This window comes from Vipera berus (assembly GCF_964194415.1).
Source record: "Vipera berus genome assembly, chromosome: Z".
Taxonomy (NCBI): Eukaryota; Metazoa; Chordata; class Lepidosauria; order Squamata; family Viperidae; genus Vipera; species Vipera berus.
Genome location: NC_138205.1, coordinates 53,551,634 through 53,574,430, shown reverse-complemented (window position 1 = coordinate 53,574,430; position 22,797 = coordinate 53,551,634). Strand labels below are relative to the sequence as shown.

General features: G+C 37.4%; 1 protein-coding gene across 2 annotated transcripts in view; it reads left to right on the top strand.

Annotated features, from left to right (window-relative positions):
• Window positions 1-646: 646 nt before the first annotated feature.
• The window catches only part of YTHDC1 (YTH N6-methyladenosine RNA binding protein C1), a 35,910-nt gene continuing 13,759 nt past the window's right edge, over window positions 647-22,797 (top strand). The window contains exons 1-10 of one of the 2 annotated variants that reach the window (XM_081345551.1): window positions 648-888; window positions 9,759-9,860; window positions 10,635-10,966; window positions 11,260-11,653; window positions 14,736-14,825; window positions 15,287-15,340; window positions 17,159-17,253; window positions 18,681-18,789; window positions 19,257-19,374; window positions 21,285-21,369. In XM_081345551.1, the coding sequence (XP_081201677.1) occupies window positions 861-888; window positions 9,759-9,860; window positions 10,635-10,966; window positions 11,260-11,653; window positions 14,736-14,825; window positions 15,287-15,340; window positions 17,159-17,253; window positions 18,681-18,789; window positions 19,257-19,374; window positions 21,285-21,369 (1,407 nt within the window). In that variant the 5' untranslated portion in view covers window positions 648-860. Of the gene's footprint in view, window positions 889-9,758; window positions 9,861-10,634; window positions 10,967-11,259; window positions 11,654-14,735; window positions 14,826-15,286; window positions 15,341-17,158; window positions 17,254-18,680; window positions 18,790-19,256; window positions 19,375-21,284; window positions 21,370-22,797 lie in introns of both variants that reach the window. The other variant, XM_081345552.1, reaches the window with a different exon arrangement.

Here is a 22,797-nt window from a genome sequence, read left to right as displayed (position 1 = left end):
GCTGTCCAACATTGAGGAAAACTATTTTCAATTTTGCAGTCGTTATTGGTTTTTGTTTCAATAATTGATGTGCTGCTTTCTTCAAGTTGGTGCGGTTGTGCTTGTGACTGTTTTGTCCCATCCAATTCTGATACAAGTGATTCTGATTTTGGTTTTTTATTGAAAAAAATCTGTCAAAGTCTGTTGTCTTTTCTTCCTTTTAAGGGCTACTGCAAAAATAATTAAAAAATGTTTTATTTTAATATAACAATAATATTTATTTACGGACATTAATACCCTTTATCGAAGATTACAAGATATTGCACAAAAACTTATTGAAATATGCATCAATACCCAAGTAAGGGCATCTAATAAAGAATGCAAAGTTTTATACCATGTTACTACAATCACCAGAGGAAATTAGGCCCAACCTATCCTAAAGTGCTTGGCGAGATCTCACTAGGCGGGTTTCACTTCATATCAAGAGGAATTTGCAGGTTTTCAGGGCCTCCATCGGGAAAGGAGCGGGCATCCCTGCGTATAACTCTGCCGCCTCCCTCTCTATGATGCGAACCGCCACTTCCGCCGACGCCGAGACTTGTGACGTATTGCGCCCATCGCGTGGAGCATTGTGGGAGCGAGAGAATTGTCGCGTAGGAAGTCGGGACGGAGAAGAGGAAGGAGGAGGAGGGAGAAGTGGATTCGGAAAGGAGACTCCATTTTGGCTGGGTAGCCACAGAATATTTTTTTTTCTTGCTGGATCGTTGTTGGATCTTTTCTGTCACTTGCTTCCTCGTTCCTCGCCACCAAGTGAGGTTGTCTCTCTCTCTCTGTGTGTGGCAAGCGCTGTGCTTATATCCCAGAGCGGCTGTGAGAAAAGGATGGCGGCCGAGAGCCGGGAAGAAAAAGGTACAGAATGTTTCCCTTTCCCCCTCCTTATCCTCTGTTTCCTCCTGAACCTCATGCTGTCACGGCAGCGGAGCTGCCCATAGGTACATGGGAAGCGCGGTGGGAGGGACGCGCAGTCGGCCCACGACGAGCAGTCGTCCTGCCCTGCCCTGCCCTGAGGTAAACCACGCCTTTCCCTCAAGTGTCGATCCAGGGTTTAAGCGTTCACGCTCATTGCTACTTTCCGTCTCCTGGAAGGGTCAAGCCTTAACAATGATAAAGCTCAGGTCAGGAAACCAGGTCGAAGACTGAAAGGAGTTTGACTTCATTGCATGGGATCCTGCCGGGGCCGAGCACTGATGGATTCGCAAAGAGTTAAACTTCGCCCTTAAAAATATGTAGGACGTAATTTTCGTGAAGTTCTTTTATTATCGCATTGTTGACTGTTTTGTATTACCTGTCTGCATTTTGGTACTAGCAGTTCATCCTCAAGATGAGTCTGTCCTATTATCCATATATGTAACTGAAGATGAAACTATAAAGCTGTTATTCGAGGTTGATTTGGAATACAAGATTCTGAGTTTATATTTTGCACGTGCAGCTGCTGTGATATATTAGCTTTCTGATTTCATGTAGAGTTTTTGGTGAAATTTCTAATGTTCATCCCATCTATTAATGTTCAATAACTACGTAGTAGAAAAGAACTTACTGGATCATAGGAAAAGACATCTGTATACTGGGGAGACCTCGCTTGAAGACCAGCTCTGCCCACTGAAGTTCATGAGGTGATTTTTGGAGAATCACACTCTCAACTTGGTCTCTTTCACAAGGTTGTTGTGAGAATAAAGGGACAAGTGCTTAGCATCCTTCCATACAAAGGAGGAACACAATGCTGGGAAGAGAAGTGGCAGAAAACAGGGCTGCCATTTCCAGAAGGGAGAAGGGAGACATGGGGTGATGCAAGGTGAGAAAGTGGGGATCAGCGATTGCTGCGCGAGGAAAGGAAGGAAGGAGCAATCCATGGCTGTGGAAACCAAGTGATAGTCTGTGGGTGGTGCCGCTGCCATGAAGCAAGGTACTATAGGTGGCAGGGGAGGCCTGGCTGTGGAGCGCAGAGTTGCGTGGGTACAGGGCATGTGAGTCAGTTTCTACCAGAACATATTGCTTGGTGTAAAATCAAGGTATAAAACAGAACTTTTAAAACCCTGTTTATTCATCTTCTAGGACTTTTTCTCACTGAAGTCAATCCAGAAGTTGTCCCCCCCAAAAAAAGGTTTATATGTTTAAAGTGACTAAAAGTATTTAGACAGTAAAGACTGGATCAGCCCAATTGTCTTTCTTTCCTATTTTCTACATGAGAGTCATAAAATGTAGCTCCAGTTCTTAGAAATGTAGATACCAGAACTGAGGCCTGCAATCCATATTCTTTTTCATAGAAAAGGTAGATCATACAAGAGTCTTCTCAATTTTAAGTTGTCAGTTCAGTTTGGGAATGTGAGAGAGAACTACTATGATACTGGCAAGTGAGGAGCAGGTCACCTTAGAATACTGTTGAGCTGCAATGGTGGGAAATAAAGATTTAGGGAAGAACCACAAAATAACTTACCACAAATTTCTCTCTTGTATTGACTGTCACTTTACCAACTATGTAAGTACTCCTTTCTCTATAAAAACTGCAATAATCTCCTAGAAGCCACTACTTTTTAAAAAAATTAATCAAATTACATACTTTCAGATAAGTGGCATCCATTTTGTTTCTGATTAGAGCTTTATACATATAGGTAGTCCTTGATTTACGATCACAACTGAGACTAAAATTTCCATTGCTAAGCAAGGCAGTTATTAAGTGAGTTTTGCCCCATTTTTTATCTTTTTTTGCCACGGTTGTTAAGCAAATCACTGCAGTTGTTAACCATGCAATCATTAAGTATTTTTTACTTTTCCCATTGACTTCACTTGCTGGAAGTTGACTGGCAAATGATCACATCACTCTGGGATATTGTAACCATCATAAATACATGCCAGTTGCCAAGTACCCAAGTTTTGATCATGTGACCATTGGAAGACTGCAGTGGTTGTAAGTGTGAAAAGTGTTCATAAGTGCCATTGTAACTTCAAACTATCACTAAACAAATGTTTGTAAGTCAAAGACTGCTTGTACTTTTAAATTCAAAATTTTGCCATATAGTGAATAATTTTTAAATTGATTTATTTTAAAGACTTCCAGTAATTTAGCCTTGAATGTATGCACCCATGGTCAAACCAGTGTTTCATCATAAAATGGAAGAGTTTGTTTTTATTTTGCACCTGATTAGGTATAATCTTATAGGATTGCCTGCCAGTGTCCATTTACCATGTTTGGATTTTATCTCAAGATAAGATGTTATGTAACACTAGATCCTTCTTGGAAGTTAAATGGGTTTGAATTAATTTCTCCGCTTTTGCAGATCATTTCATTCTGGGGTTTTTCTTTAGACAGGTTATTTTCTGTTAACTGTATGGCTTTCTCTTGATACCTAAATGAATTGTTAATGGAGAGTTTTCAATATTAACTACCAAACAATATTAAAGGGTGAAACTAATTTTAAAAAATCATATGAAATAATGGCATAAATAATGATGCTGGATCTCCATGCTTTAATCTACCCCAGGCATTGAATGGCACATCATTTTGACCTATCAAATTCTTAGCAGGAGAAAAATATTACAATTTAGTGTATGTACCTGTCTATATTAATAATGATTGCAGGTAGAAGTGAATCACATGTTGTATGCAAGAAACCTGCAGATTGAAATACTAATGTCTCCTCATTTATCACCTGGTCTTTAATGAGTGAAGATAGAATTAAAACTTGGTAATAGAATTACCTCCGATAATGAAATCTCCAAGCAAAAGAATATCATTATTGCAAATTATATTCATGAATAGAAATTAGTCAGTTCTCTTTGCCTAGACAAATTTATGGTGCGCTCTCACAGATAGTTGTATGCTCAAAAGATTTCTTTGTTAAGAGGTTATCTAGAATTGATATAAAAATGGAAAGAATTCTCTATCCAGTCATTCCGACTCAAGGGAGCAGTTTCTTAGCAGAAGAAGCCTGTGTTGTTGAAAGAAATTTCCATGGTCATGTGGCCAGCATGACTATATACTGAATGCTGTTACTTTCCAATCCAAGTGGTATCTATTTATCTATTAATATTTGCATTCTTTCAAATTGCCAGGTGAGCAGGAGCTGGGGCAAGTAGCAGGAACTCATTCCATTGCGTGGCACTCTGGTCTCACAGCTTTCCAGCAGACAAGCTCAATGTCTTTAACCACTTTATCAATTAATAAAATATTAACCATACAGCCTGGTAGAAAACAGAGCTTATTAGAGAAGTTTCATCCTACACTTAAACATTATGGTGGATGGCCAATCTTTTCCCCAGGTGATTTAAATTCTAGATATAATCTCAGTGCCCTTCCTTCTTTAAGTTATTAAATGATTCAGTGAAGGCCAGCCAGCAATTATTTTTTAATTTCCTGGAATAATGCTGACTGTAAAGCAAGAAAGAATGATACTTATCTTTCTAGTGGATCTTCTGTCTCTACTATCTCTGCCTATTGTAGGACATTAGCTTCATGAAATCTAAATTAACAGGTTGTGGTAATAGTCGCCTCTCTTGCATTTGAATTTTTTTCCTGGGGGGAGGGGGAAGCTTTATCTGGTGTAAGTAGACAAAAGCCAATAGAAGTTTCTATTTGTCCTGCTCTTAAAATAGAAAGATAGTGATTCATCAAAGTAAAAATATGGCCATTGTATATAAACCTCCAAATCTTGTCAGTGATCAAATTAAGGTAAAGGATTTATTCAGTAAAATCCAGGTTATTAAAGATCCAGGTTTAATTTCTGTACAACCTCTGTTTTTGCAATCTGTGCCAGATGTAAGTTTAACAGAAGCAATACTGTTGTTCATTAGAGATTATGTTCTGTTTACATATTTGAGTGATTGCTGATTACTGATATTCCGAATTTGTAAGTAACATTAGTATTACAGGAACAAAAACAAAGAAAGTATGCCAAAGCTCAACAAATCAATCCTCTTCAACAAACCATACTTAGATTTTTTCAGTATTTTTTAAGCTCAACACAGGAGGATATTTGAAGGTGCACAGATACATCCAGACTTTAACAAGCCATCCAAAACAACACTGTAGTAGTAATCTTCATATTTATACAGCCTTAACGGCTTCAGCAGGACTTGCATATGAGGCATACCTTTAATATTACCTACCTGCAAAATAAAGTATAGCATAAGGTATTAGTCTACTTCAGGGGTGTCAAACTCACAATGTCACGTGACTTGTCGCAACGTATCGCAACTTTTTTCCCATTGCCAGCAATGGGGTGGGCACGGTTTCAGCATGACGCATCCGGCCCATGGGCCAGCAGTTTGACACCCCTGGTCTACTTGATGAACTGATAGTTCTTTTTTTAAAAAACAAACAAACAGTAACTAGCAGTAATAACTTACCAGACATGTGTACAGCTGGAAACATTCTGTTTTATTGCGCCATGTACCTCACTGTTCTTTTCCTTTCAACAATATCTCACATCATCTCATCCAATCAAACCAATAGAAGATGAGATATGACTGCTCTCTGCTTCTCTACCAGCTAGGGTGGACAGAGCTTGAAAACAACCCAGTCACAAGCCACAAAATAGCAGCTTAGTTGCAGTCCTCAGAACAGTCAGAGCATTCAATATGATTGTCTTTGAAACAACCAGATTTTGTTTCACTTCAAAACAAAAATTATTGAACCACAGGTATTTGGTTTCATTGAAAATATTTAAGATCAGAGAGTTCATGATCAAAATATTTCATAATAATAGTCCAAACTGCTTGGTTCCTCACATATACTATACTGGTACATTATGATGTCCTAGCTTCTTGGGAAAAGCTTGATTCACATGAAGCCAATACCAGCTAAAGCAGGGGTCCCCAATCCCTGGTCCATGGACCAGTACTGGGCCACGGCATGCCAGCAACCGGTCCACAGAAGGAAAGCCCCATCCACAGGATGCAGGCAGCACACAAAACCACGGCCCCTCCAGTCCACAGAAAAACCTCTCTCCATGGTCCCTGGTGCCCAAAAGTTTGGGGACCTCTGAACTAAAGAACTGGCAGTTGTAATTTCACATATTTTTGTATATAATAATAATAATAATAATAATAATAATAATAATAATAATAATAATAATAATAATAATAATAATAATAATAGGATTATCGCTAATAATGATAAAGGGATACCCCTAAATTACCTAAAAGGTAATAGTTCTTTTTCCAAACTAAGGACCATCCTTTACTTTTTGAGTGATGCACCCCAAAACAGAAAGTGTCGAGAAAAAACATATTTGCATTTATTTAAATAATCATATTGATTACTTACCTTACCTTCGCCCTACAATTTTATGGTTACCTTTCGCTATGATCTGGGTGGGCATAGATTATGTTTTGTTTTTTTTAAGCATTCAAATCAGTGACAATTACCTGGATAAGTTTCTGAAGTTTTCTTTACAAGATTTTGGTCCTGGTTTGCCATAAATAATTGTCAGCTATTAATACAGAAACTTATGAAATCAGTTCAGTGATGAAAATGGCAGAATTTTCCTACTTTTAAAAAATTCAGTTTCTTGCAAATCAGATTTTTTTACCACTAAACGAGTTACTGGTGACTAAATGAGACCTTGGTGACTAAATTCTCTTTCTCTCTCTCTCTCTCTCTCTCTCTCTCTCTCTCTCTCTCTCTCTCACACACACACACACACACACACACACACACACACACACACTTATACTTTAAACTTTTAAACAAGATGCTGATACAAAGAAATGAGAGTGAAGAAAGCAAAAAAAATGGAAATAAGGAAAAATGTAAGAGAAGGGAAAAAGTTAAAGTAAAATTTAAACAAGTAGCTTCTTATATTCTTTATAACAATTATAAAATACCTATTTTGACTTACAACATATTGCTCTTTCTATAATCTATCCTGTCTAATCATCAAAATCATAAATGGCAAGTTCATTTTTCTCATTTGTACACAAAAATTCCATAAAAGGCTTCCAGACAGCAGCAAATGTAGATAACTTATTTCAGCAAAATGTGTCATCTTCACCAAGCATTCTCCAAAATGGGTAGTATTGAATCTTTCCTTTCTACCTGCAGCAGTCTCATTGTTGCAATCATATACTGAAATAACCATCCCTGTTTATTCATTAATCCTAAACAGAAAAGTTTTAGCTTCCTTGGAATATTGATCTTTAAAATCTTCTGTATTAAAATATACTATTTGGATCCATTTTTAAAGTTTTTATACATATCCACCAGCATGAAAAAAAGACATCCCTTCATGTTGTTCACATTTCCAACATTAAGTGGCTTTACACATTCCAGATAATTTAGCTAGTGCCATGTGCAAACTACATCAGTTCTGTTTGAGATCATAATCCAATGTAAATTTCAGCATTTTTAACCACATTGATTTGCCTAGTATTATAACCAAAATTCTTGCCCCACTCATATATTATTTAATGTTTTTCCTTTGTTTCAAATTTCAACAAAAGTTTACATATGTTAGTAAATACATGTTCAAATACATGTTCTGACTTATTTTGCTCCATACCATAAATATATAAATTTATTTCTTTTAAATATCTGAGATAACTAAATGGGTGAACCATTCACAACTATATCTTATTGCTATTAATTGTTCTCTCAATTTGATTTCAACTTCCCCTTGATAATTTTACAGTAGATCGTGGTATGTCAACTATTTGTCTTTATTTACCATTTCTCTTTTATAATATATTTCTTGAGCTGTGATGCACAAAGGTGTTTTATGGCAAATTTTTACATTCTTCTCAGGCTATTTGGTGTCATATACTGTATGGTCTGCCAATACCAAGTTAAATCTTAATTATAATGAAGTTATTTTGCAAAAAAAAATTTGGAATTTGGAGAACAAATACTCTTCTTCAATTTCTTAACAAAGTGTGTATAGCAATTGAAAAATATTTTGTTGATAATTTTTAATGGAGATATTTTAAGAACTCACATATAAGCTATCTATATACAGATAGTCTTTTACTTATGACAGTTGAACCCAAAATTTCTGTTGCTAAGTGAGACTGCTATTAAGTGAGTTTTATCCCATTTTATGACCTTTCTTGCCACAGTTGTTAAGTGAATCCATCTTCCCCATTGATTTTGCTTGTTGGAAGGTCACAAAAGGTGTTCACAAGACTCCAGGACACTGCAACTGTTGTAAATATGAGTCAGTTGCCAAGTGTCTGAATTTTAACCACATAACCATGGGGATGCTGTAATGGTTGTAAGTCTGAGAAATGGTCATGGGTAACTTTTTTCATTGCCGTTGTAGCTTTGAACAGTCTCTAAATGAACTGTTGAAAGTCAAAGTCAAGGACTACCTGTACTATTAAACTTCCATTGTCATAACCTTTCACTGGGTAAAACTGCCTCATAGAGCAACAATTTTTGAACTAAGTTTACCTCAGATGGACTAACTTACAGTGTGTGTCCAAAATTCAGTGCTACAGATTACCTCTCGACTAGTTCAAAAATTGTTACTCTATGCTCTTATTTATCTTTGTCCTGATGACAGACCGACCATAAATTAAAACTAAATAGCTTAAAAAGAATGCTGAAAATTATTCCCAAACATATTGGGAGAATGATAGGTGTTTTGGCATTTGGTCTCTGTATTCCACACACAGAGAATTTGAAATGAAACACACAAGTGAATGAAGTGAAAACTGTCAGCTGTAATTCAAGGGCTTTGACAAAAGTGCAGCATTCACCATTGAGAAATTACAGCCATTCTAATATATCCACACCCATATATGATGGGACAAATGGCTGACAAGCAGTTCATGTCCAGGGGTGGCCTCCCTCATTAGTCCATGACAAATCAAGCAGTCAACCGATATGAACGAACCTGATTATATATGCAGTTAGTCTTGACTTACAACCATAACTGAACATGAAATTATGGTCATAAGTCATTGCAGTTAAGCAGATCACTACATGACTGTTTTTATAACCTTTTTTGCTGCAGTCATTAAACAAATCCATTTCATCCAGTGTGTAGTTTTTGTTGGAAATCAGAACACTGGAAAATGAAAAAAAAACATTCAGAAATCATAATCAGTTGATCACAGGACGGTGCAAATGGCCATAAAGGTGAGGCAGTTGTCAAGTGGCCAGAATACGATTATGTGGAGTGGGGTAGGGTATACAGCTGTCAGAACTTTGAAATAGGGGTGTAAGGGGGCTTGTCATAACTTTGAACAGTTGCTAAGCGACAGTCATTAAGCAAAGACTACCTGAAGCATATGTAATACAAAGAAGCAATTGATATAATATTAACGGACTAGGAATTTCTTTCTAGAATAGTTGAAATTATTTCGCAATTACTCTTTAAGAGCATTCATCAGATCCTATAACCTTGTGGCAAAAGTAGGTTGAATTCCTTTGCTTGGCATAGTAGGAAGTTATTCATTGCCATACCTGACAGCTAAATATTGTCAGTGAGATCAGCAAGTACAGGGAAATACACTCTATCCTTGGAAGAATAATGACACAAAGTTTTATTTTCTTATATTACCTCCTGTTTATTCAACATATTTATTTAAAGAAAGAACTTAGTACTTAGTTTCCACTTTGATTCTAGATAACCTTGAATAGAGAAGGAATGGTACTAATATAAATCTCTGGGATTTTGGCTTGCAGTACCTTTTCATTCAGTTTTTTTAATATAATCATTTCTAAATAACGTTTGCTGTTTAATAATAATCATTTCTAAATAACGTTTGCTGTTTCTTCATAGATGGTGAATTAAATGTTCTTGATGATATCTTAACTGATGCACCAGATCATGACGATGAATTGTATAATCCTGATAGTGAACAAGATAAAAATGACAAAAAAGGTATGCTACTTTACAACTTGGTTTTATCTCCAGAGATCTGAGTAACTGGATTTTGGAGCCGGATTAGATATGACACCTATTGGAAAATTTACCATTGTATAAAAAGGCCTTACAAGTGGCCTCTTGGCAAGCTTGAAAACGTTTCTCAATATGCAGGAAGTCTTGCTTATTCTTGCTGAACATTCTGCTTTTCTTTTCTTCATTTCCTGAAAGTAATTTGTGTAGCAAATTCTCTGTGAAGTATTTTCTCTCCCCATCACTCCTGGCTTTTCAAACATTGCTCGATCTATAGTATTTAGTGTATGTTATCTCAATCCTCCAGCCCTCTTTCTTCATACCTTTAACAGGGTGAAACCGTTATTCAGACTTCTTATGCAAAATAGTACATAAACTAATACTACTTCTTGTAAGTAATTACTGTTGCTTTGTAAACAAATATAGCTAATAATTTGAAGTCTTTGAAGGCAGGTATATAGGAAATGTTCGCCTGTTAATGAAATGGAAAAAAAGAAAATTTTATTTTAGATGATTTCCTGTATTTTTCATCTTTATTCAGTAATTTTCAAATTAATACCTTAGCTCCCCAAGCTTTAATCCTAGAATTTCTTATCAACTGGCTAAAAGTTAATAGTTGCAGAATTACTGATATCAGAAATTTAGATTAAATGTTTCTTTATGCTTTGACCTATGCTAAATAAGAAAATGTTGTTTTTTGAAAATGTTTGCAACACATTTTTTAGCATTTAGGTAAGTAATAACTTTTATTTTTTTAAGGATCCAAAAGGAAAAGTGAACGGATGGAAGCAGCTGAAATTAAAAAACAAAAACCATCTGTACATTCCTCAAGGCAGATCTTACCCAAGCCTCCAAGCTCTTCTGTTAGCAATAACAAAAGAATTGTGAGCACAAAAGGAAAGCCTGTATTAGAATACAAGAGTGAGGACTATCGAAGGTCTGACAGAAGTAAGCGTCCAGAAAGTGATAGAAAGTTGCGAATGACAAGCAGCACCTCCAGAGATCCATATAAGGGACAGCCTGAAAAGGCATGTATGAGGAAAAGGGAAATTGACAGAAGAGCTAAGTCCTCCACTCCAGATGCTTCTGTAGTAAGTAATGGATTGTTAATCTCTCTGTACTTAAATAGATAGGATCTTTTCTCCAGTAGCGTGTTGCTTTATATTATTAGTTTCAGCATTTCACTTCCTAGCTTAGTTTTAAGCAGTGTCAGTATTTGGCTTTTAATTTTTAATTTATTCTATCCTAGGTTTAAATAGAAATTTATTTTTTTAACCTGAATGAATAATACATTGCAGTTATATAAAATGAGGGTTTAAAGCAAGCATTTAGAGTTTTATCTCAAAATAATTGGTCTTGATTGCTGATTGTTTTCTATAAACAGAGACTAAGGCATGATGTGGAGAGACGACCAAGCAGGTCAAGCCATTCTTCAAAAGAAGAAGTAAATTCTGAGGAATATGGTTCAGACCGTGAAACAGGTAGTAGTGGTTCCTCTGATGCAGGAAATACTGAAAATGAAGAAGAGGAGGAGGAGGAGGAAGGAATGGAGGAGGAAGAGGAAGAAGAAGAGGAAGAAGAGGAAGAAGATGATGGAGAGGAAGAGGAGGAAGTAGAAGAAGATGGAGATGATGAGGAAGAAGAGTATGATCAAGATGAAAGAGATCAGAAGGAGGGAAATGATTATGATACGCGAAGTGAAGCTAGTGACTCTGATTCTGAATCTGCATCCTTTACTGATGGGTCAGTCAGAACTGGTTCAGGCTCTGAGATATCAGGTATGAAATGCTCTTATCTCTTTCTGTCCCATGTCAGTATTCAATAGTTTGAGCTAAAAATACTAGCTTTATTATGAATAGTAGGGGCAGAAAAACATGGATAACAGAATCACAGATTTCATCAGTTTCCATCTTAGAGGCCAGAGTCTGTGAAGAAGTGAAGCATAAAACACAAGGTTCTGCTGGTGCAGTTACTTATTTTGCCCATAATTCTACCTTTTTAAGAATTTCTATTAACAAGGAAAATTCTTCAAATCAGAATGTAGTCTATATTTTGAATACTGTAACAGACAAAATGAGCTAAGACTTAAATCTACATTTTCCACCAGTAAATAGATTAGTATAGATTTCAGTGAGAATAAAGATAAAGCAAATAGTTCAAGATAACCTGGGGGTGGGTCTGGCCCTAAATCAGGTCTGTATAGTCTTGGAACACTTTGTGGAGGTCATCAGAACTACTTCCAGTTTGGAGGATTTACTTCCAGAAGCCACTGGATTTGGTACATTTTGAGGGAAAAATAGCATGGTCCCAAGGAGAACAGAGCATTAAGTATTATCTTGGACATCTAGTCCTGAATCAGTAAGATTTGGTCACTCTATTGGCCATACATTTAATAGTTAATGATCACTAATTCAGCAAATTGTGTTTGAAGTTATTGTGGTGCTGAATAATAGTATGACTGGTCCCCAAAGTTCTGGCTGTCTCAGCTAATTCGGCAACCTGCATATCTCCCCAATCCAGCAGCAACCAACTCTGTGCTCATACCATATCTTGCTGGCCATGCCCGAACCCTGCCCCATCCAGCAGCAGCTATGTACTTGCTTGCAAGCCATCTGGAACTTGCAATTTCCTACCAGATTCTGCACTGATTTTGCATCTTGGAAGCTGGCAGGAAGTTACGAGGAAGTCCTTGCTTAACAACCCGTGATCCTCACTTAATGATAGCAGTGGGGACTACCAGGATTCCTGTTACAAAGCAGGGCAGTCAAATGACATTGCACTTTACCACTGCATTGCTAGCAATGGAACTTAAATCTACATTTTCCACCAGTAAAAGGACTAGTAAACAGACTAGTAAAGATATAGCAAATAGCAAAGATCTAGCTATTTAAAATTGTTAACCATCTGTAAAACAAATAAATTTTGAATAGTTACAATCATTAAGCGAGTACTCTGTTACATGCATTTAGCCCTTCCTATTTATATATACTATGATTGGAATACTGTATTTTCCGGCGTATAAGACGACTGGGCGTATAAGACGACCCCCTACTTTTCCTGTTAAATTATAGGGTTTGGGCTATACTTGCCTTATAAGACTACCCCACTGCATACAAAGTCTGCTTGGATTGGGTGGGTCAGCTCTCCCTGCCTGCTTGCCCGGCCCTCCCTGTCTCCAAGACGCAATTTTTTTTAAAAAAAAACCCATTTATATCCCGCCCTTCTCCGAAGACTCAGGGCAGCTTACAATCTAAAGCACAAATAAATGTGCTTAGCAATGTACAAAGTACACTTCCGGCATCCAGAGCCTGCCTGCGTTTCTTTAAACGCCACATGCTTCCGACTCTCGACAACTTCAGCGTTGTAAACCTTGCTGCTGTTAGTATCCTGGGTGACTCTTCTCCAAACCCCCTCTACCCCAACCCGGGTGAAAACGCTAATGTGCTCCCAGTGTGTGCCTATCCCTCTCCAACCAACTGCCCCCCCATCCGTATCTGGCTCCAGCGGGCTCGTCCACACGTCCCAGGGCTGCCGTCCAGCAGTCCCCGGCTCCGGTCCATCTGACACCGACGGAAAACAGCCGGCCCTTGCCTCCAGCGCGCAGGCTATAGCATGCAGTCCCGGCACAGGTCCGTCGGTAGGCAAGGGAACAGCTAGCATGTTTTGTAGTGCCCAGGCTCCCTGTACGGCAAGGCAGACTGGGCTGTCCTCCTGAGTGCCTGCGGGGTCCTCAGCAAAGCCCTGCGATGCAGGCGCGTGCAAACGCCATGAAGCAGCTGGTCGTCGGGTTTGCAGAGCCAGGAACCGATGATCAGCTGATAGTTGGGCTTGCTGATTACGGTCGACCTCCTCCCTTGTTTGTCGGAGCGCCGGGTCATGGAGCGAGCCATGTGCAGTGGGGAGGGGGGGTGAGTAGGTGAAGCAGGGCTTGTTTTTGGAATGAGACCCCCTGCGTAGCGTCGGGCCCACAGGGCTCGACAACAGATAGCAATTTTGTGATTCTCTCCCCCTTCCTCCCCCCCTATCAATGAGCTGCCGAGGTTGCCTGCGTGTGTGTATGTGTGGAGGGGTGTTGCCTCTGGTTTTTCCTGTAACATCGGACAATAAAACCGCCCCTAACCCTAACACCTGGCGTATAAGACGACCCCCGACTTTTGAGAAGGTTTTCATGGGTTAAAAAGTAATCTTATACGCCGGAAAATACGGTAATCAGACATGATAATTTTGTTGGGGGGGGGATTTAGTTTCAAATAGTTGAGTGTTGTTGGAATATATTAATCTTTATTTTCACTTTGGAGAGAGAAGATCTAAATGTTTACAGTGGAAAGATAACATAGACATCTGCCATACTGTCTTTTGTTTTGAATGTTCAATATTTCTGATGAAGAATCTGCAGGTATTACTGTTACTAATGATGGGGCTTTTAGTCATGTAAATGAGACAACTACGGTGAATTAGTATGCATAGATTGGGACCTAATTTAGGTTTATAAATAAGTATACTTAAATGTATTACACCTATTACTGAAATATTGTTGATAATCCAAATGGAGGTTAATGCTCTTTTTATTTTTATTTTGAGAAGCATCCCTCACATGGACCCTCCAGAAGTTTCCCTGAGCTTCAAATATAACTTTGACAGGCATTGTTTCTGTTCAGATTAAGTTGTCTAAATTTCTGATACTTTGGTAACTACTATCACAGTTCTCTGAATTCTGGCCCAATGAGAAAAGATCATTGAAATAGATTTTAAACCTTTTGAGAGACAACTATATACTATTTTAAATCATATTTGTTTACAAATATTTATTTTTTATTTGAACCTTTAAAAAACTGCTATTGCTTATTTTGATGATCTTAGATGAGAAAAAGAAGGCCAGGAAAAGAGCTAGAGGCATCTCTCCAATTGTTTTTGATAGAAGTGGAAGCTCTGCATCAGAGTCATATGCAGGTATTTTGTGATTGCTTATCTTCATTAATATGATCTGTAGAAAACCCTTGAAATGCATTGGTAAAAATAAACTGTAGCCCATAATAGGCTTTGGACATACAGCTGAACCGATATAGTTAGTTTTTTGGCATGTTCTGTGTGAATAATTTGATAAAGTGGGCTTTCTTATATTCTATTATGTTGCTTAAGTGGAAATTTCACTTTTTTAAACTTGGAAGATGATGATTCATTGACTAGTTTTCTCTATAGAAAACTGGTCTAACAAATCAGACCCAAAAACAGACAACTAAAAAAATCAAATTCAAATCCTCATGCACATTGAGAAGCATTCTTTTTGTGTGTGGGGGTGCACATAGGAGGAATAATTTGTCATGAATGAAAATAGTATGTGAAAAGATTGTAGAATTTGTATCGTATTAATAAAGGCTCAATCTGAACGAATGTACTTTGGCTAAATACAGGTTCAGAAAAGAAGCATGAGAAATTATCATCTTCCGTTCGTGCTGTCCAAAAAGGTATAATTTAAATTTGAACTTTTTAATGCATGCATCTATTGCAAGCTATTGTATTGACTTTGTTGATTATATAGCAAATAAAATAATGTTCCGATGTAGAGTAAAATGCATACTAGTGAATAATTCAAATTATTTGCATGTGGTTTTTAATGGAAAAAACTATTTCATCACTGAATTAGCAGGCAAATAAGCAATCTAACATCCTTTTACCAACAAACTTCATAAAAATAATTTCTCTGCTTAAGGCTATGTTGTTTATTATGAATAAAAATATCAGAACATTATTAATGTTGCATTGGCTTCCACCTTGAATAACCTATTTTGCTTTTAAAGTTTAACATTGCATGGTATGGAAATCTGAATTTGGTGGTATTATGTTATTCATTTGAAAAGCACAATTGTATATTTGAATTATAGACCTTTTTATTAAGAAGGAATTTATGGTATTAAACTGCATAGGCCATGAGTGTCAAACTCAATTTCATTGAGGGTCGCATCAGCGTTATAATTGCCCTCAAAAGGGCCAGGTAGGCATGCCTAGGTGGGCATGGCCGGCTCATGTTGAGGCACTCCTATGGGAGTGCCAGGCAAGGCTTGCAAGGGGGATCCGGAGGTCTCCAGCAGAGGAAGGCAAGACCAGGGCAAGCGCCAGAGCGTCATTCAGCAGGGAAGCCTTGCCGTCCCCCAAGGAGAGCGAGGACAGCAGCAGCATTCTCAAGGAGGAGCTAAGCACAGCTAGGCTCCCCTTCAGAGAAGCGGGGCTGGGCTGTGGGGTTCCGGTGCCCCGCAGTCCAGCCCAGCCCTGTTTTCCTGAGGGAATGCCTGACCGCACTTACTCCTTCCCTGAGGCTGCTACTGCTGTGCTTGCTCTCCTTGGTCAGGCTGGGCTTCCTGGGCTGCAGGACAGTGGAGGGACAGCGGGGCTGCTGCCGGTGCCATGAGGCGAGGCAGGTGTCGAGACAGGGTAGTCTGGCTGCAGGGCCTCCGAAGTATGCAGTTGTGATGCATGCACAGTGGGGCTGAGCGTGGTTTATTGGACACCCCAGCTCACATCCAGCTGTACATAATGCATGGCCAAGGGGCCAATGAGCTGCAGTTGCAGTCAGACACTGCCTGCCTCCGCACACTCGCAACCTCCTGTGCATGGGCCCAGGCAGAGCGCCTGGCTGGGCGGGGATGGGCTAGGACCAAGACGGGGCTTGGCCCCTTGCCGTCTCCAGGGTTGCCCTGCAGCCCAGGTTTAAACCCATCACAGGCCAGATCTGGCCCGAGGGCCTTGTGTTTGACATGATTGGCATATGCCCTACTAGAGGCCAATTTTGCCATTGCAACAGCTAGATTTTGTACTCCAAATCCTATAAGTATAGGGAGTCCTTGGGTTATGATCACAATAGAGCTAAAAATTTCCATTGCTAAGCAAGATAGTTGTTAAATGAATTTTACCTCTTTTTCTACGTTTCTTGCTACAGTTGTTAAGTGAATGACTGTTGTTATTCTAACTTAGTTAAGTTAGAACAGTTTTTCATTGAATCTGGCTTTCCCATTGACTTTGCTTGTCAGAAAGTCATGAAAGGTGATCACATGATCCCAGGGTACTGTAACAGTGATAAACACATGTCCTTGGGGAAGCATCTAAAATTTGGTCATGTGACATGGGGATGCTACAGTGGTCATAAGTATGAAAAATGGTCATAAGTCAATTTGTCAATGCTATTGAAATTTCAAACAGTCACTAAACAAATTGTTTTAAGTTGAGGACTACCTATATTTAAGTTTACTTGGCAAGTAAAGTTTACCTATTTTGTTTTTTCCTTCTAGACCAAACTAGCAAACTTAAATATATTCTCCAAGAGGCACGATTTTTTCTTATAAAAAGTAACAACCATGAAAATGTCTCTCTTGCCAAAGCTAAGGTATGCTGAATTCCTGTGAAGTCATATGCAAAGTATAGAATCAGATTAATTGCTTTTCTTTTTATTTATTTAATTTTCTTTTATTAAATATAAATATAATTACTAAAACATAAATGCAAAATAAAATATATGTTTCTTGGCTCATTGCCTCATTTAAAATAGGTAACATTTTCCCCCAGCCACATGTTTCAAATTAACTATATTCAACCACCAGAAGTCATGGAAACTTGGTGGTAATGTCACTGGAATGGGTAGTAACAAAAATTTTGTTCCTGTTTCCCCCCCCCCATATTGCCCCCCATATTGTGCAAAATTAATGCTTTAAGCCTCTGAAAGTCATAATACACATATTTAAGAGCTTATATTTTACAAATGTACTGCTGAAAAATCACAATTTTGAATTTGAATTTATTAAATTTATATGCCGCCCTTCTCCCTAAGGACTCAGGGTGGCTCACAACAATAAAAAGCTAAAAAACATCAAATACAAAATTTAAAAAAGAATTAAACCATAAATATAATAAATACATAACAATTAACCCAATAAAACCAAATTTAAAACTATTGTCAGTCCAGGCCCAGTTGTTGGAACATCCATGTCTTCAGGTCATGGCGGAAGGACATATGTATGTTTCTTTGGGGAATGCCAAATAGGTTTGTAGAAGCATGCATGTTTTACAGACAAATTATTAGGAATAATGAACTAGTTTCTTACCTATTGAATTTTTTTCTCTTATTTTTGCTTTGTATAGAACAATTGCACCCAACCTTTTTGGCACCAGTTTCATGGAAGACAATTTTTCCATGGATTGATGGGGAGGAGATGGTTTCAGTTTCACTCAGTTTCCCGCCAGTCACCTCCAGCTTTGCAGCTTTGTATCTAAAAGACCATATAGACCATTCCATGGCCCAGAAGTTGGGAACCCCTGGTGTAGAAGGAATATCACATATTGGTTAAAACAGTGCTTTTTTTGTAAAAAAAAAAAAAAAGGTGGCGGAACTCACACATATCATACAACCCACCTTGCCTATCCTACAAGGTTCCATCCAAAAAAAGGTGCCGGAACTCTGTTCTGAGCGTTCTATGACAAAAAAAGCCCTGGGTTAAAATGAGTTTAAACTTAGTGAATGTTATCTGTAGATTACTGAGAATGTGCATATTTCTGATACTTTTCCAAAAAAATTGTATGTATTAATATATAAAGCTTTCTTAGTTATTATACGATTGTATAATAACTAATAGGTTTTTTTATGACTCAGACAGATATCTGTCTTGGATCTATTCTCTGGATCTGGAAATTGCAGGGATAGAAACTGAGGTCTTCATAGAAAATATATGCTGTTGCTGAATATATTCCAAAATTGTACTGAACTTGAACCCATCAAATATTTTTTGGTTTGTAAATTATTTTCTCATCTCTCCATAGGGTGTTTGGTCAACCCTTCCAGTCAATGAGAAAAAGCTCAATGCTGCCTTCAGATCAGCAAGAAGTGTGATTTTGATATTTTCTGTAAGAGAGAGTGGAAAATTCCAAGGTAAGTACAGGTTGTCCTCGACTTACAACAGGAATTGAGCTCAAAATTTCTATTGTTAAGCAAGACAGTTGTTAAAGTGAGTTTTGCCCCATTTTATGACTTTTCTTGCCACCATTGCTAAGTAAATCACTACAGTTGTTAAATTAGTAAGACAGTTGTTAAATGAATCTTTCTTCTTTATTGACTTTGCTTGTCAGAAGGTCATTAAAGGTGATCACATGACCCCAGGACACTGCAACTATCATAAATATGAACCACTTGCCAATTTTGATCATGTGACCATGGGGATGCTGCAACTCGTAAGTGTGAAAAATGGTGATAAGTCACTTTTTCCACTGCTGTTGTAACTTCCAACAATCACTAAATGAATGGTTGTGAGTCAAGGACTACTTGTAAAAGGAATACTTGCATTCGTAAATCAAAAATTATTTGGATAAGGGCCTTATACTTTTTTAAAATTCTTACAGGATTTGCAAGGCTTGCTTCTGAATCTCACCATGGAGGATCTCCCATACATTGGGTGCTACCTGCAGGAATGAATGCAAAAATGCTGGGAGGAGTATTTAAGATAGATTGGATATGCAGGTAAAATGGGTGGAAATTAGAAAATGAAAATGTGGTTGGATAGGCTATTTATTATAGAATAGATACATAATGTTTAAGTAGCAAGTAATATTTGCATGCCAGAGCCCCTATCCAAATTTGACTTGTCTTAACCAAAGAAAAAAAGAAGAAACCCCCCAATAATGTCACTTCTAGTACTTTGATAAGAGATCACCAGAATATGTAGAGCCATAATAGACCTGGACCTTTTATGGCCTGCGGGCCACATCCAGCCCATGAGCTGTCCCTGTCCAGCCCATAGCATTGGGGGCAGTGGCAGCATCAGGTTTGGGGTGGTGTCGAGAGCCCTCCACAACATTCCCAGTTTCTCATGTGGCCCCTTGTGAAAATTAATTGTCTACCCCTGGAATATAGGACCCAGATTTTTGGGGGCAATTAAGCTGACTTTGTAATAATGCCGCTTGGGGTGTGTGTGAAAGCCCTAATAAGCAGGCATATACATAGAATGAAGGCTACTGCTATGATTGTAAGCCGCCCTGAGTCTTCGGAGAAGGGCGGGATATAAATGGAATTAAAATAAAATAAAAAAAATATATAGGTTCTAATGTGAAGTTAAGAAACTTCTTGGAAGACAGCAGTGTGAGTAATATCTGCATTGATACCAAGAAAACAATATGGATATGATCATATAGGTGCCAAGAGTTGAGCCTATCTCAAGAGAGACTTGACTTTGAGTGTAATATTGAAAGATAAAATTATTTCGGTAGCCTGGAGGTCCATATTTTGATCCATCAAAGTCAGGGATTCTGCTACCCCATTTTTCTTTCTCCCATATAATTCTTCTGCTGTGGTTTTTGTTTTATTTACTGATTCTGAATTGCTGCCTTTTCTTCTTATTGTTCTTATAGTCTTATGTGTCTTCTATTGATGATGGATAGCTTCCTTTCCTTGGATTTTGAAATCACATTAAGTGTAAAATGGGTAGAGAAGCAAAAGGTTGCTTTTTTCTTGTCCAGTGGGAAATTGTGCTAGAAATGTGACTTAAGATTTTAAGAAACATTATTTTAAAAACTAAGTATTGTCTGTTTTATCCCTTTCAAGTTCAGTAAAGACTAGAATCGCTTCCATTTTGTTCCAAAGCCTGGAATCCCTTCAGTTTTTTTCATTATAAATATAAATGAAAATAGTGAAACCTAATTTCAAAAATTGTGTAGAGGATTTTATTAGTAATAACAAATACGTTTGCCAAAGGTAAGCTTAGAATTTGATTCTAAAAATAATGCCTCATAGTCTTTCCCCAAATCAAGTGGAAATTTTAGTTCTCTGAAAATAAAAACTGATCCTATTTCAGATGATTAACCTATCTCTGATTGATTATTATGGAGAAAATTCACTAATAGTCAACTTTATGGCACATAATCAGTCTATTAATCTGATTGATTAGATTTCAAGGAGAACAAACTAATCATTTTCTGGTTTCTCCCATAGCATCCAAAAATTGCTTTTCTATTTAATACTCTTTTTCCCTTCTTTTCCTGCCTTGTTTAACTTTGTAGGATGGCAGATATGAGGAGCACTGGGTCAAAAAGTTTTCCAGCACCATTATTATGTAATTCATATAGGGAAAATTACATGTTTATCAATCTGCTTCCTTTGTTGCAAAAGCAAGGGTATGGAGGAGGGGATTTTTGAACATTGGATAGTAAGAAACAATAAAGGAAAGATTAAATTACCTGCCTTTAGAGTTACATAATCAGAACTGAAGACAAATTTTGGAGATTGTAATATTTGCTTTGTGAGATGAACATTATGATCTCATGGGATTTAGCCTCTAAGCTCTGCTTTCATTCATTAAATCCATTGCTAGTTGCATTCTCATATTTTAAGTTACAGTTCAATATATGAAAAAGTGTCTCATAACATATTTTTAGGCGTGAATTGCCATTCACAAAATCTGCTCACCTGACGAATCCTTGGAATGAGCATAAGCCAGTAAAGATTGGACGTGATGGACAGGTTTGTCGACTGCCTTTAATTGCTCTTTAAAATATTAATTCCAGTATTTTAAAATATTGTTAATAGGTTTTTTGTGATATAGTTGTTCATCTTTGACAGTTAATGCTGTTTTTGCTTTATCACAATTATCTATATAATATTGTCACATTTTGGTAAAAGGATTGCCAAATATTTTATTAAATATACACCTGGGGATGTATATCAAGTTCTTTTAAAATAAAATATACCATTGTAAGCAGATTTCTATAACAAGGTTGCATGAAGCCAGAAGAACTGTCATTCAACTTTTTAATCAAAGCACTCGTAGTGATGGAAAATGGCAATTGAACTGATGGGAAGAAAGATGATAACACTGATAAATAAAAACTGGTTTTTTGATGACTGATGAAAACTTGGTAAAGCAAATCAGAGATGAAGGTCAAGCACATATAAAAAGGATATATCTTGCATTGATAGAAATTGATTCAGAGATGGAACTTGTTAAAGATTGTATGATAAAGTGGGCTCAGAATTTTCAAGAAGTTATTACAATGGATACTTGGGAAAAGATTTGGGTGAGAAATGTAAAATTTACACAGGCCCAAAATTTAAGAGAGAACTTTTACAAAATGTTTTATAGGTGGCATTTAGATCCTAAAAAATTAGCAAGTATGTATCCGAACTGCCAGCCCAAATGTTGGAGGTGTGGTTGTGAGGATGCAACGTATTTTCACATATGGTGGACTTGTAAAAAGGTTAAAGCTTTTTGGATTAAAATTTGGTGGAATATGCAAAAGATATTCAAGAAAAGGATAAAGTTTTTTCCGCAATTGTTTTTATTGGGTATTATCACAGATACCACCGTTGTAGATATTAAATTGATGTTGAATTTAATTATGGCAGCGAGACTTTTAGTAGCGCAATATTGGAAGAAGGAAGAACTGCCGACTATAGAAGAATGGACTTTAAAAGTTTCTAACTTGGCGGAGATGGCAAAGATTTCAGCGTATTTGAAAGATCAATCACAACAGAGATATACTGTGGAGTGGAAGAGATGGATAGATTATATTCAGAATAAATATGGGACTAAAAAGTTTCACTTAGCATTTGAATAAGTAGCAGATTTATATGATGTATAATTAGCTTGTAGTTATTTTATTAAGAAAGCGTGATAGAATTTAATATCTTATTCTTGTTTGCATATTTTAGATTATGTTTGTTCGTATTTTTATACCCTGTATTTAGCTCTGGGAAGTCGGGGAGGGGGGAGGGGAGGGGAGAGTTGGGGAGGGGAGGGGTTTTGTATTCAAAAATGTACTGTAAAACTTTTCAATTAAAATAAAACACTGGTAAATATATCACAGCCACAGCACCTCATAGATTGGCACTCCCTATTCTCACAAATTGTGAGATAAGGACTTGTATGAAAATTGCCTATTTACTAAGCGT